The 15,655-nt window shown below is 34.0% G+C and overlaps 1 protein-coding gene across 2 annotated transcripts; it reads left to right on the forward strand.

Annotated features, from left to right (window-relative positions):
- The first annotated feature begins 191 nt into the window (after positions 1-191).
- On the forward strand, positions 192-14,943 carry LOC128243554 (CD209 antigen-like protein B). 2 transcript variants are annotated; one of them, XM_052961395.1, is made up of 10 exons: positions 192-320; positions 1,743-1,814; positions 2,027-2,103; positions 3,926-4,091; positions 4,803-4,958; positions 5,578-5,754; positions 7,254-7,353; positions 7,537-7,652; positions 9,711-9,761; positions 9,920-14,943. In XM_052961395.1, exons 2-10 carry the CDS (start codon positions 1,763-1,765, stop codon positions 10,270-10,272), a joined length of 1,248 nt encoding a protein of 415 aa, XP_052817355.1. In that variant the 5' UTR covers positions 192-320; positions 1,743-1,762; the 3' UTR covers positions 10,273-14,943. The 2 variants fall into 2 exon arrangements, with proteins under 2 accessions (XP_052817355.1, XP_052817356.1); XM_052961396.1 differs by lacking the exons at positions 9,711-9,761; positions 9,920-14,943 and adding an exon at positions 8,851-9,675.
- The last annotated feature ends 712 nt before the right edge of the window (positions 14,944-15,655 follow it).

Consider the following 15,655-nt stretch of genomic DNA (forward strand, 5'->3'; position numbering starts at 1 on the left):
CTTTAGACCTTGCGGTCGTCTAATTAATAAGAAAATTTAACTTACTTACCCATCTTATAGTTTTCATGTATATTATATCATTATTTCTTGGACAATAATTGATCAAATATTGCAAGTTGTTTCATATTTTTTTATTGTTTTCAATAACGTTTATTTCCAGCCGAACCGGTTTTCTTATCCGAACAATCGAACACTACTTTTACAGGAAGTAAACAAAACTGTAAAGAAATTTATTTCGAAACATTTCGAAATTGATTGTCATTAGTAGAAGTGTGTAATTTCTAAACGTACAGGAATGGCCTTTCACTGAAGTGTAGATGGTAAGCTAAATTATAAAAGCAGCGCTGAAAAATTCCCGTATCCGGGATATTTTATAATTTCTTGGCAAGTGTCAAACGATTGCAACTGCAAAACGCTAGACTTTGCTTTGCATATTACGTCATTATCCTCTTCGTCATTATCCTCTTCGTCAGCCACAGAATGTGAGTTTATTTCCATAATTCAAATGTGTGTTGAAAGTAACTTTCTGACTTAAAATGACAATCTTATTCAAAATCAATACATACACATGTTTAACAAACATGAACTTTGAGTGATAATCCTTAGACTACTTCCTAGATAATGCATTTAAGGAAAGTATTAATTACTAGTAATTAGATTGTAACCATGTATTCAATAGATGAAAACTCAAAAATATAAAATGATTGGTGAGTGATAAAATATTTACTGTGATCTTCTATTGTCTCATTAGGTTGAAATACCGTATTTTATGCACATTTCTTTCAAATTAAACTCATTATCCTTCATAAGACCCATTGATTTCAACATTTATTTATCCGTTTTGGTATATTAAAACAATTGTATTAATTGTGGTTAACCTTGTTTGGGAGTAATAGTGCATCTTTAAAGCTGCACTCTCACAGATCAAATGTTTTGACAACTTTTTTATTTTTTGTCTCGGAACGAGCTATTTTTTTGCGAAAATCCATGGAAACCAGTTATATTCGACTACTGACAAAAAAATAGATCACAGATTTTTATATTTAAATTCAAAAATTGATGTATTATGCATTTTTCTTAAATGGTTTAAGCCATAAAACATTAATTTTCGAACGGAAATATGAAAATCTGCTATCTGATCTTTTGTCGGCAGTCTTATATCACTGGTTTCCTGAAAGCTACGCAAATTTTTTACAGTTTAATCAGTTTGTCTGTACATTGTCTAGTAGGTCTACATGCTCGTTAAATCACCAATAGTTAACAGATAAGAATGAGCATAATTCTGAGGAATTCAAAAACATGATACCTAGTTTACATCTTCTTATATTTGAAAGACAATTACCAGAAATACATTTTATCAACTGATCAACACTATGTACAGTTAAAGGGGACTGTAGTCCTGACCGGGTTAAAAGGGACTGTAGTGTTGATTGGTGTGTTGATGTGTAAGATCTTATAGTTTAAGATATTTAGGCATTTTGAGATTTTCTGACGTTGTTAAACTGCAGTTATTCATAGGCTTTATGCAAGATCGTTATAAGAAGTGACCCATTTGATAAATCTGAAGAAAAAATAAATATTTTAGGTTAAATGTCACTAACTTTTTACATGTCATACATGTATCATATAACACCAAAGCAGATGTTCATTCCAATCAAACTACTGTGCCTTTAAAGACATTCCTTTTGTGCAGTCAATCACATTTCCAAAAGCTTATTTTTAAAGATGACATATGCTTTCAGATATAGCCATCAGGACAGATATGCACTTTGGAACTTGTGTGATAGCTATTGTGATAGCTATTGTTCAAACAGGTTTGTATTTATTTGGCTATTTGCCCATCAAATAATTGAAAACCTGGCATGTGAATTAACTTTGTTATATCTTGTGTGCTTCAGTTATGTTAAGAGTCGAGAAATGTACAAACAGCATGAATACAAATTGATTCTTTATTTATAAAAAAAAATCTTAAAAAAAAAATGAATGAAATTATTGCAAAAAAAGTGTGCAATGTTTTTATCTTCAGCCTTAACTACACCACAGTTTTATTGTAAAAATGGCGAGATACAACAAATAAGCAACTTCACTGATGGAATCATAAAAGTAAGAAATCAATAATTTTAACAAATATGATCATTGTCAAGTGTGCAATGCATACATGCCATATCCATTGGCGGGCGGGATATTGATCCATCTCCTAGTCACCTAGCGGGGACCAAATATCCACAGATTCTTTTTATGCCCCCGAAGGTGGGCATATTAAAATCGCACCGTCCGTCCGTCCGGCCGTCCGGCCGGCTCTGTAACTTTCCCTTGTATGGACAGATTTTAAAATAACTTGCCACATGTGTTCCACATACCAAGACGACGTGTGGCGTGCAAGACTCGTGTCCCTACCTCAAAGGTCAAGGTCACACTTAGTGTTTATTCACAATGGAGTGCTGCATATAAGGACATAGAGTACAGGTTGTGGTGTCCGGGCTGTAACTTTCCCTTGTATGGACAGATTTTAAAATAACTTGCCACATGTGTTCCACATACCAAGACGACGTGTCGCGTGCAAGACCCGTGTCCCTACCTCAAAGTTCAAGGTCACTCTTTTAGTGTTTATTCACAATGGAGTGCTGCATATAAGGACATAGAGTACAGGTTGTCGTGTCCGGGCTGTAACTTTCCCTTGTATGGACAGATTTTAAAATAACTTGCCACATGTGTTCCACATACCAAGACGACGTGTCGCGTGCAAAACCCGTGTCCCTACCTCAAAGGTCAATATCACACTTAGAGTTTATTTACAATGGAGTGCTGCATATAACGACATAGAGTATAGGTTGTCGTGTCCGGGCTGTAACTTTCCCTTGTATGGACAGATTTTAAAATAACTTGCCACATGTGTTCCACATACCAAGACGACGTGTCGCCTGCAAGACCCGTGTCCCTACCTCAAAGGTCAAGGTCACACATAGTGTTTATTCACAATGGAGTGCTGCATATAAGGACATAGAGTATAGGTTGTCGTGTCCGGGCTGTAACTTTCTTTTGTATGGACAGATATAAGGACATAACAGTGTAGGTTGTCAAGTATGGGTGGTATTTTTTTATGTTCAGAGGCAATTTAAAATAACTTGCCATATGTATTTTACACGTAAAGGCAAGATCAACTTTTCATGTACTGACCTTGTTCGTAGGTCAATGTCACATTCGGGGGCATTCGTCACATACTGTGACAGCTCTTGTTCATTTATTTTTTTGTAATTTAGAAAAATTATACAGCAGGGTTGAATTTTAGCAGCATATTACATACAGTACAGAAGACAAAGTGAAACCACAGTAAGTGAGTGAAACTGAATGTAAACAAACTACTCCATTGAAAATGACGTTATGAATTACAATGAATACATTTATTGTTTTGATAAATGCCGGAAGGAAACATGATTATCAGCTTTTGCAAAAAGTGATAAATTAATTGTAATAATGATCAATATCAAACAAATATAACTATTGAGGAAATGGAAGAAAAGAACAACATTTATTATTTTTTTTATACATTCTCCATTTGTCTGAAAGTGATCATTTATGACTGTAAGCAGAATGTTTTAAATTGACTTTGGTGGAAGGTAAGCAAATTGCATTGTCTGAAATATATATTTTTCTATGGCATATTTTGTTCTGCAAGTGGAATTCAGAACAAAAATGTCTAAATCCCCTAGAATGGTCTCCAGAAATATGGCATATATGGCATTGCACATGTTAAAAATTAATCAAATCCAACTGCATAAATAATGTCAGCTTTATTTTTTTTTCTTATTTTTAATACTTCATTCTAACGTAGTGTTTTTTGATATTACATAATTATGTAGCCACTTGAAATCAAAGGCAAAGAAGATGGTTTATATTGTGATTCTGACAAAATATTTTTACCTAGACTCGAGAAACAGAAGATGGTTTCCATGGTGACAATCTGAAATGTTCCTGGCAGATTGTTGCCCCTAGCAACTGGAGGGTCAAGGTCACTGTCACCCAACTTGACCTTGACTGGAGTTCTAGTTATTCTACATGTGATGCCTATGATCGTGTCAACATTTGGGAAGGTAATAATTAAAGTTTATCACACTTATTTTGTTTTTTGTGTACTTCATGTTAAATAAACTTAGAAAATAAGTAAGGATAAAAAATGCAAAAGAAAGTGTATTCAATGTACAACCTTGGAAGTACAAAAACTTATTTTTTTTAGAAAATTTCAAAGTTGCCGGCTTGGAAGTTCAAAATATCAAAACAAGGTCATTGGTTACTTTTAAGCTGAAATTTTCAATCAGTCTTAAGTACCGGTAATATGAATTATTAAAATATAGAATTGTTAACAAGATAGTAGAAAAAAAAAAAAAATCAACATAATTTTGAAAAAAAAGTGTTCGAGTGACATAAACTTCCACATTTCAGAGAAAAACTTCCAATATTGATGGTAAGGAAGTTTATACTTCCAGTTTCAATTTCTTAAATTCTAAATGGAAGCCCTGCCTATCAACAAACATATGACAAAATATTGTTATTAAAATCAGACTTTAAGGTACTTATTAAGTCAATGCCTAAAATTAAATAGAAAATTTCATTGCCTAAATCAAATGAGCTTTGTCTCTGCTGCCATTTTAGATATTTTTTTCAGAAAAATATTTTTGATTTATGTGTCATTTTGATTTGATTATAATAAGCAATTTTTACCATTAATGGGTTTGACAGATATAAATTATTTTCTCTCCTATATATGTGATTTGCTATCAGATATTTCAACTGCAACTCTGTAGGAAGCAATCAAGAAGGTGAAAAGTTGACAGCAATCTGTGTGGCATGGAATCCTGGTACAATTTTGTCGGTGGGGAATTCAGTATTCCTCCAGTTCTCCAGCACTCCGAGAAATGCGTACCAGAGAAGGGGTGTGGAAATGTTCTTTGAAATTTATGGTATGTAAATAAATCCAAAGCTAGTTTAAGTCTTCTTAAAGCTTAAATTTTCTTGTTGCAGTAAGCTTATGCCATTGTCATGTACATACCGGTATATTGTTTTGCTTTGTTTTTGTATTTATAATATATAGAGGTTCAGATAAATAGAGGATAATTGTTTGTTTCAGTGTAAGATTGTGATATATTTCACCGAGTGAGCACCAAAAGCTATATTCCATTACTGGCGAAGCCACAAGTTAAATATTTACTTTTGGTGTTCACTTTTGAAACAGTGAAACATCATTTTTCTTTCACAGATAAATCTCTATAAATCACTGGAAAGCATATAATAAATAGTCATAAAATGATTTAAATTGAGTATGAAAACATAACATTCTACGAGAAAACCCAACAACCTACCCCCTCCCCCCCCCCCATCGTGACAGGGGTGGACCCCTCCTACTCCCATCCCCATGCGCCCCTACGTTAGACTCTTGTTATGGTTGAATATACAATAAACATAAATATAAACATTTTGAATTGTGCATCAAACGCGGGGATAATGACCTTATTGAAATGTTGAAATAAATGTTTAACAACATCACTAACTCAACACCTATTCTCTTGTACCATTTTTCAGACCCATCCAATTGTCCGCCTGGTTGGATTCCTGTGCCTTCATCCTCCAGTGAATGTCTAATGGTGGAGCGTAACCTCACAGCTGACTGGTCGCGTTCTCAGGACATCTGTAAATTCAACAAAGCAAACCTTGCTAGCCTGCACAGTATAGATGAGATGGATGCTTTATTCCTAACAGGTTGAACATTAGAGCCAGAAAAATGTGTTATGTCAATACTGGGGCCATAATTTCATCAAGGAGTGTATGGCAAAATATTTTAAGGTCCAGAAATCCATATGATCACTTTGTAAGTAAAACTTAAACTTGCATATTTAACTCAACCTAAAGTAATGTTCCCATTTACTTATTTGATTAAAAATATCTCCCATACCCACTTAATTGATTGATTGTATGAAACATGCTGTGATACAATGGCCCCACTATTCCTAATAGCTGGACTACTAGTACATAATTATAGTACTGCAAGAACATAGAGCACTGTTACCACTAGTATGTGTAGTAATATTAAAGGACGGCTAGTTCAGTAGGATTGCTAGTTTCATTAGTTTGTGAATTACTGCTAGTTCATGTGGGACTGCTAGTTTCATTAGTTTGTGAATTACTGCTAGTTCATGTAGAACTGTAAGTTTACTCAGTTTGTGAAGAATGTCTAGTTCATGTAGGATTGCTAGTTTCATTAGTTTGTGAAGAACTGTTAGTTCAATTAGGACTGCTTATTTAAGTCCTGTGTGAAGAATTTCTAGTTCACATAGAACTGCTAGTTTCATTAGTTTGTAAAGAATTGCTAGTTCATGCAGAACTGCTTGTTCATGTGGGACTGCTAGTTTCATTAGTTTGTGATGAACTGCTGGTTTGTGTAGGACTGCTTGTTTCAGTAGTTTGTGAAGAACTACTAGTTCATGTAGAACTCCTAGTTTCATTAGTTTATGAGGAACTGCTAGTTCATTTAGGATTGCTATTTTCAGTAGTTTGTGAAAAACTGCTATTTCAAGTAAGACTGCTAGTTTCAGTTGTTTGTGAAGAACTGCCAGTTCAAAAAGGACTGCTAGTTTCAGTTGTTTTGTGAAAAACTTCTAGCTCTTGTAGGCTGTTAGTTTCAGTAGTTTGTGAAGAACTGCTAGTTCATGTAGAGCTGTTAGTTTCAGTAGTTTGTAAAGAACTGCTAGTTCATGTAGAGCTGTTAGTTTCAGTAGTTTGTGAAGAACTGCTAGTTCATATAGAGCTGTTAGTTTCAGTAGTTTGTGAAGAACTGCTAGTTCATGTATAGCTGTTAGTTTCAGTTGTTTTGTGAAAAACTTCTAGTTCATGTAGAGCTGCTAGTTTGTGTTGTCCTGGTAGTACATGTAAGATTGCCAGAATGTGTAATATGTGAAGTGCTGCTAGTTCATGTCATGCTGTAATGTTGTCTTACTTTGTGTGAAAACTGTTGACTCAATATAGTGATGCTTTTGTTTGGAAATCCAATAAATTGAATTTATTTGATGACATAATGGTTATTTTTGCACACTTACATTCTTCATAAAAATATTCAATATAATGAGCATTCAGTTAAAAGAATTATCCACTTACAGAATAAAAAAAACATACGTACAGAACCAGAAAAAGGTCAGCCAATCAATCTTCCTAAAGAGATGATAACATGATCAGGATATCATGCCATCTGCCCTATCTTACAGGAACTGGTAAGGGCATATTTCCGGCCTGGATCGGTCTCAATGACAAAGATGGCAATGGTCAGTTTACCTGGATTGACCGCAGTGACCTCAGCTTTCAAAGGTACATTAAAACATGCATGAATGCATCATAAGAAACCACAAGACAAATTAGGTTATCTCTTTGTAAACATTTAGTGTAATATGGATTCCAAATGATGGTAAATAATTGTTTTACAAATATTAATAACCAATTTATATCTTTGTTAGTGGTTTGTATCCTCATGCAACACTCTTCCCCCAACAGGTCAATAGTGAACCAGTCTTACAAGAATCTGTGTGTGGCTCAGGGATTTGATGCAACAGACTGGTTGGCCAGGGAATGCAGGGAAAAACTTCCTTACATCTGCAGAGGGAACAAAGGTAGGGAAAAACTGCTTTATTTCTTCAAGGAAACATAGTTAAAAAAACTGCTATACATCTCCATGAAAAACAAAAGCCTTACATACAGTACACTCAACGAGTAAGACCCACCTTCCGCACTCACCCCCCCCCCCCCCCCCCCCCCCCCAGCCGAGTTTAATATGAACGATAACGTTGAGAATCGTCCGATTTTATGATCCCGCGGCGGAACTCCGAGTCTAATCAGATCAGCAAGAAATCATTCTTGTTTAGATGTTATTTATTTTTATGCTTATGCACATTGTTAAGCGTAAAAGATTCTTACATTTACCAACGTTTAATTTGTATTTATGTCTGTAAACGCCAATTGATTATTGTCTTGAATAATAAACATTGAATCCTTAAAGTATTGCACTAATTTTATTGCATCACAAAGCAGCCTACTATTTACACGATTTTGAACCATGACCTCTGACGTCAAGCGCGTGATCAATTCAATGTAGAATATACTATTTATTATTGGTGGTTAAAAAAAGCTATGACGTTTAATGGAATTTTCCACAGAAAACTAGGCAAAAAGGCCTTCAAAACCATGCGCTGTGAACTTTGAACGCGTGTTTGACCTCCTGATTTTCCGAAAATGTGTAACCTAGAATTTCTCGAATGAAATGTGTTTATCAGTCATTAGCAAAACACGTTTATAAGATGCATGTGCAACTAGTGAAATACGACTGCATTCTTGTAGTAAGCTTACTTCATGCAAAACGGGCAGAGGAAAAAGAATAATAGCAATTTACTGGAGCCGTCGTAATCGGTTGAAAATTTTAATAAGAATTAAAATAAAATAACTTGAGCGTAGATTCTTATCATGTGTCCGCAGAGTTTTGCGGAGTTAACCCCTCTGAGGAACGCCAAGTTCGTTATTCTTCGGTCGACTGATCACCCTCCGAGGGCCTTAAATTCAAACTCCGAGGAACGCGGACAGTCGATAAAATCATTGTGTTGGCCGCGATAGCAAAAATCCGCGTAGGGAAAAGGAAAGTGGGTCTAACTCGTTGAGTGTACTGTATACAGGGGGCAATGGTAGCTAAAACTGCCCTACATCTGCCTTATATCTAAATATATCTCTTATATCTAGGAGGCAAAATAAAAGGGGGGCGAAAGGTAGCTGCTTTATGTGCAGGGGGACAAAGGTAGTGAAATACTGCTTTATGTGCAGGGGGACAAAGCCAGCGAAAACTTACCTATCAGTATTACTACAGAACGGGGAACAAAGGTAGCGAAATACTGCTTTATGTGCAGGGGGACAAAGCCAGTGAAAATTTACCTATCAATATTACTACAGTACAGGGTTAATAAAGGTAGCGAAATACTGCTTTATGTGCATGGGGACAAAGGTAGTGAATTACTGCTTTATGTGCAGGGGGACAAAGTCAGCGAAAACTTACCTATCAGTATTACTACAGTACAGGGGGAACAAAGGTAGCGAAATACTGCTTTATGTGCAGGGGGACAAAGCCAGCAAAAATTTACCTATCAATATTACTACAGTACAGGGGGAACAAAGGTAGCGAAATACTGCTTTATGTGCAGGGGGACAAAGGTAGTGAATTACTGCTTTATGTGCAGGGGGACAAAGCCAGCGAAAACTTACCTATCAGTATTACTACAGTACAGGGGGAACAAAGGTAGGGAAATACTGCTTTATGTGCAGGGGGACAAAGCCAGTGAAAATTTACCTATCAACATTACTATAGTACAGGGTGAACAAAGGTAGCGAAAAACTGGTTAATGTGCAGGTGAACAAAGTTCGGAAAAAAATGCCTTACATCTACAGGGGAATGAAAATCATTAAAAGAACAGGGAATGAAATCTTTAGCTAGAAAAAAGGCTTGCTTATAAACAAATTTCCTGATCTTGTTGAATAAATTGTTTATTATTTAATGACTTGTGGCAGGTCCTATATTTTTTAACCATTTTAAAAAAATGACAAAATTGTGAAAATGATCTCCTTACATGGCAAAAATGAAATTGATTATTAAATGCTTAACTAAAATAATCTCCATGTTTGATTTGTAGATGGCAGCAGCATTTTATACAACGAAGGCAATGAACCTCCACCACAGGAAGGTACCGTAGCTAATATTAAATTTTAAGTTTTTTTATGAAGGTCATTATGGCCTATGATGCTTTCTCAAGCTTATTTACGTTTTCTAAAGTTCTAAGTAAAAAATGATTGCAAAAAGTTTATTTCCATTCGAATTATATTTTGAATACTACAATTTCAGAGAATCGGGGTATTTTATGGTTTCACGTTGTAATTGCCATCGTAGTGGTACTTCTAGTGTTAGCCCTCAGCATAATTGGAACATATTGTTATCACCGTAAATATGGCAAACTACCATGGGATCGAATTAAGAACAGACGTAATAAAAAGCCCGAAGAATCAGGAAATGGTGCAAGGTTTTCCCCAGTGCATCAGGAATCCCCACGGGTCCAGCCCAGACCCTCAGCCCCAACCATGGAGGCAGCCCCATCAAACACCGGAAACATAATGCTGGTTATTCAGGACCCACAAATGGTGGCACCACCTACATACGAAGATTCTCAATTTGACCGAATTGCTCCAGCAAATTATTAATCTATGTGCTGATAATTGTTAAAATGTTACATGTTATAGTCTTGATTACTTCAATTTGTTGAGTGCAGAGTTTGACATTGAAGGAAGTCCAGGTTCTGTATTCACTAGCGTCTTGATTACAAAGTTTCAGACTTGGGCTCAGATAATTGAAATCTTAATAGTTTCAAGATATCTATATTAGAACTAATTATGACAAAAGATGTGTGCCTGATTATAGAACAGATTATTTGTAACACATGCATCATTTTTTTACCATCTTTGCTCTTATAATAGCATTTTTAAAGCAAAATTAAAATTAAGTTCTTCTGTGTCTGAGTCTTCAACTGATATTCACAAGTCAGGATGTTTGTGATAACCAGGTGTCCTGGATTCCTAAATTGAGAGTGAAGAGTTTGTGTTTTCCCTTTGACATTGAATTTGATATAAAATTTCTGGACTCCTTGATTTTGATTTGGATTCCAAACATTAGTGAGTTTGTTAATATTTTTAAGTTGTTCAAGGAAGAGTCCCACCCCAACAGGTTGGATTATTCAGACATGGACATGAAATTGTGATATTTTCTTGTATGCTTAATTGAGCATTATGGTTAATTGCACTTAGCTTTTATTTATGTCATGTGTACTGAAAAGAATTGTTATGCTATGGTGTCCTATGAATGTGCAATTAGTTAAATAACCTTTTTAATGTTTTATGAATTTTGTGTTGATTGTTCAGAATTTTGTTATAGTTAATGATATGATTAATGAGATCATTGATAAGTTTTAAACCTTAAATAATTAATGATATGCTCACATATTTAAATATAAACAAGTACAGCTGAACAAATTGTCTCAAATCTTTGTTAGAAATACAGCAGATCACAAGTGTATCAATTAAACGTCCAGAGCAGTAACAATTTGAAAGTTAACAACGATGTCGTTAACAATGTTGTTCACTTTAACAAAGTTTTGAACAATTGGGCCATTGTTTGTTTTGTTTTTTTAATGAACATCCCACTGGCACCAGATTTTCAAACTCAAACATTTTTTTTAAAAATCAAAAAAAATCTTGTAATTCCTCACTAAAAATTAAAATACCGAAAATGTAAAATACCGAAAATGTAAAAAAATATTAAAAAATATTTTTTTTTTTAAATATGCACTTTGTACTGTATAATATATATATACTAACTTATATTATACAGTACAAAGTGCATATTTTAAAAAAAAAAAATCAATATTTTTTCACGGTATTATAATTTTTAGTGAGGAATTATAAGGTTTTTTTTTTATTTTTTTAAAAAATGTTTGAGTTTGAAAATCCAGTGCCAGTGTGAACATCCATTATTCAACATTAAAGAATAAAAATCCCTCCCAAATTAATGAACCTAATGCAAAGAACCATATAAATACGGGTATAATTTCTTCGGAAAAAGATGTTGTTTTTTGGTGGGTTTTTCCTGGCCTTTTTTGTTTTTTCAAACAGTAAGTACAAGAACTTGTACAAAAGTAACATTTACACCGACATAAATGTTTTATACTGTATAACTTTTAACGCTTAACAAATATCCATTATTTCAAAGAAAAGAGAAAAGAAAGAAAAAAGACATGGAAGAATATCACCTATTGTCAATGTAAGCCTTATATTGAATTATAAATTTATTTAAAATCCAGTTGCAATAGAAAACGTTCTACAGCTGTCTAATAACACTTTTTTTTATCTTACAATTTTGTTTTATTATAAATGTCAAGAGTCAATCTCAGGCTATTATTAAACCCTGGCATTGTTGGAACTATTATATTTTCTGTTACAAAGAAAAGTGAATCTCTTAGGAAAAAGTACTTTTTGGACACTTTATCTGATGGTACAAAAATTGTCCTAAAAAATGCAGAAAATATTGATCATCAAATTTGAGTGTTAGTTTTTTTAAGGATTAGGATTCTTAGATATATTGTTTTTGCATTTTTTTTGTAATTATAAATTGTATGTAGTCAATAGACTGAATGGTATTGTTATACTTTATACACATTGTTTTTTATATTCTAAAAATAGGAACAGCGTTTCAGTGTAATTGTGTTTACACTAGTGAATATACCTGGCCCAGAATTCCCAAAACATTTTAAACATAACAAGTATGTATCTTATTTGATTAAGTATATTTACATTCATTAACTTGATTTTACAAAATAAGAAAATAGTTTATAGTGATTTTTATATTAAAAATAGTTTCCTTGAAAAGCCTCATAACGGTTTAAAATGAGAATATAACTCTATAAAGAAAGATATAGTGTGTTTAGCTTGAAACAAAAACCAGAAGCTGGTACTTTTTATGTTAAGCAGATCATAATGTATTCATTTGCTCAGACAGAGATGTTGTATTTGTAAAACCATGACTGTATCAAATATCTTGTCCCTTTGTATCCGATTGCTCATATCCGTACAAGCCATAACGCGGTCTTACATATCAAACACTTACTTTTCATTACTTCTTTTGTATTGTTTTTAATGTACTATTTTAAATATCATTATACACAACTATAATTCATTGACTGTTAGTTACATTATTGGCTAGTGTAAAATTATTTTTATCATTACATGTATTGAAAATGCTTGGCATATTTCTGCCCTTTTCATTGGTCGAGAGACTGTCATGTGACAAAACAAAGAAAATGAAATACATGATATTCACCATCAAAAAAGTGATTTTTTTTCTGTAAACAATCCCACACGCATAACAGGGTGTGATGTCATTCTTTTTGGACACTATGATTTAATAAGCCAAAAGAAATAGTATTTACGTTAACATCAGTAAGATTTTTTATGAAAATAACATTTTTGGATATTCTTATAATTTTTGGATTATCTTTTTTTGTAAGAATAAGTTTTCTTGAATTTTGTAAAAAAGAGTTCACTTGGAAGAATATTACTAAAGCATATAATTAAACACTTTTAAATCCCATTTTACGTCATAGTTAAACTTCAATATTTTTTTGTAAAATTGCAAAATTATTTAGAAGAGGAAACAAAGGGAGCATGTCCTCTTAGTCAATTAGATTTTACACAATATGGTCTAACTAACTTAGATTATTACAGGTTTTTTAGCAGGTGGGGAACCAAATTTTGATATTATTGTCTGTTAAGTAGAAATGCAAGTTCAGTAAAATTGCGATCGCTCGAGGATGCTCAGGACCGAGTTAAAACCTTGAGTGATCCGATGTTTGGAACAACCCAAGTTTCCATTTAAGTCTGTTATGAAATGTCTTACAATGTAATTTCAAAGTTGAAGAACACCTGCCAATTGTTTAATTTGAGACATGCTTTCATGAAAATCTGTGAATTTTGACCTCGAGGTAATCATAAGGTTTTGCACATGATTTGTGTATTTGGTACCAGCAATGGTGTTCGACTCCTCGACTTAGTTAGGTTTTGATCCAGCGTCAGTATATTTTATATGAAAATAGAAGGAATAATTGTCGGGACTAAGCTTCAATCTCGACTGAACGCCAGTTTACGAACGACATCCTGTTCAAATAGCCGCAGTTTTACTGTAGTAACGATTAAGCATGGTATTTATTGGAGGCTGATATGCAATCTCATTGGCTAAAAATGTAAGTTATTATGTGGAGACCACATGGTCTATAAAACAGGATATACACCAATATCTCTGTCAATAACTGAATTATATTTAACAAAGATCTATAATACTAAAAGTAGGTCTGACATTTCTCATTTAGACAGTATGATATATTCAAGGTCATATAAATTCAGGCATGAACTGCTCAATGTGAATAAAATACTCATCTTATCATTTTCATACATTTAATGGCGTCACTCATATATCACCATTCTTAAGCCCTATGTTTACAGCAAGTTTAGTATGTTAAAACAGGTTTATTATGCACCAGTCAATTGTAATCATGGCCCTTTAAGGTATGGGGAATGGCGGGGACTTTAACTTTCATTCCAGCCAAGCCCGGGTAAAATCTCCACCTTGTAGGGACAAACTGCTGGCTAAATCCCCGCAAAATGCCCCCACACCCTCGAGACCCTAGGAAAGGCCCATGCCCTGCTGTTTTCGGGCAAAGACAAAACCACCACATTCACCCGGTACTGCTTGCCCACCTTGAAGGTAAAAACACAGCCCATTTCCCCGGTATACCCCCGGACCTGGAGGGCCGTGGTTACAATTGACTGGTGCATTACTATACGGCAGTTTCAATGAAGACTTTTCTACATTCTGGAAAATCAACATTAGCATTGGCTGCCATTTTTTCAGGTTTATTTTATGCCTGAAATCCATTGTCTATGCTTTAGTTCGTCATTTTTGCTGTAAATGATATATTTTTGCGCACATGTTTTATGGCATATTTGTACCGCTTTTTTACTCTTAATATAACATATATATTTATTTATTGTCAGCAGTACCATGAAATTTAATGGTCTTAGCATAATTTATATCGAAAACAGTGTACCAGAAATCAAGTTTTTGGAGATTCTAAAGGACGTTTGCATGTTCCCGGCATTATGATTAACCTATCTGTATTTAGGACATGATAATTGTACTAAAACATTGGAACACAGTGTCAAATATTTATTTTATTTATAATTTCTTTTGAAGTATTTTATCATGTTATTTATCTGTTGTTTTGTACACTTGTATGCCTTTTTAAAATTAAATCTCTTACATTTGTATTTCATTATTACAACAGCTATTGGAGTCAGTTTTCCTTCATATATTTGAACAATCTTTTAGTTTAAGGTTTTAGCCAGCATTTTTGTGATGTTCACTTTTAAATGTCATGTGCACTGAGGATAGCATAGAAGTAGCTTGAAAATGCTATCAACATGGGGCATTTGACCTTGACCTGGATTAAATGTCACGGTCTCTGAAAGAAAGCACAGAAGTACCTTGAGAGTGCTATCAACATAGTAAACCTGACCTTCATCAGGAAGGTTGAACTTTAAAAATAATATTTCTATCTTTGACCTCGTTGTATGACCTTGTATGACCTTTACCTTGATCTTAGATGAATTAACATAGTTTGAATTAATAATGAACAAGTTTTAGAGCTCTGTCCACATACTGAGTTTCATGAACCAAACTTCAATACTTTTTGATTTATCACAGGGCCAAATTGGCTCTAATTTTAATGTCAAGGGCCATAACTCTGCATAACTTTGTCTGACGAATGATATTAAACCAACGTGCATAATCTCCATATTGCCTCTTTCCACATACACATTATCCAAGTTTTGATACTTTTTGAGCTATCACATGACCGGGACTAAAAACAACCAAAAAAATATTTGAGGTATGGGGTAGATGCAAATTTGTGACCTTTACCAGGGGTGGGTCCAGGATTCAATGTAAGAGGGGGTGTAATTTAGGGGCGTCACCTTTTGA

The sequence above is a fragment of the Mya arenaria genome, chromosome 8, assembly GCF_026914265.1.
Source record: "Mya arenaria isolate MELC-2E11 chromosome 8, ASM2691426v1".
NCBI lineage: Eukaryota > Metazoa > Mollusca > Bivalvia > Myida > Myidae > Mya > Mya arenaria.

Coding starts and splice junctions, on each gene's coding strand:
- LOC128243554 (XM_052961395.1), top strand. CDS start 1,763: ATGCACTTTGGAACTTGTGTGATAGCTATTGTGATAGCTATTGTTCAA. Junction 4,092..4,802: donor TCGTGTCAACATTTGGGAAG/GTAATAATTAAA, acceptor GCAACTCTGTAG/GAAGCAATCAAGAAGGTGAA. Junction 5,755..7,253: donor GGATGCTTTATTCCTAACAG/GTTGAACATTAG, acceptor CCTATCTTACAG/GAACTGGTAAGGGCATATTT.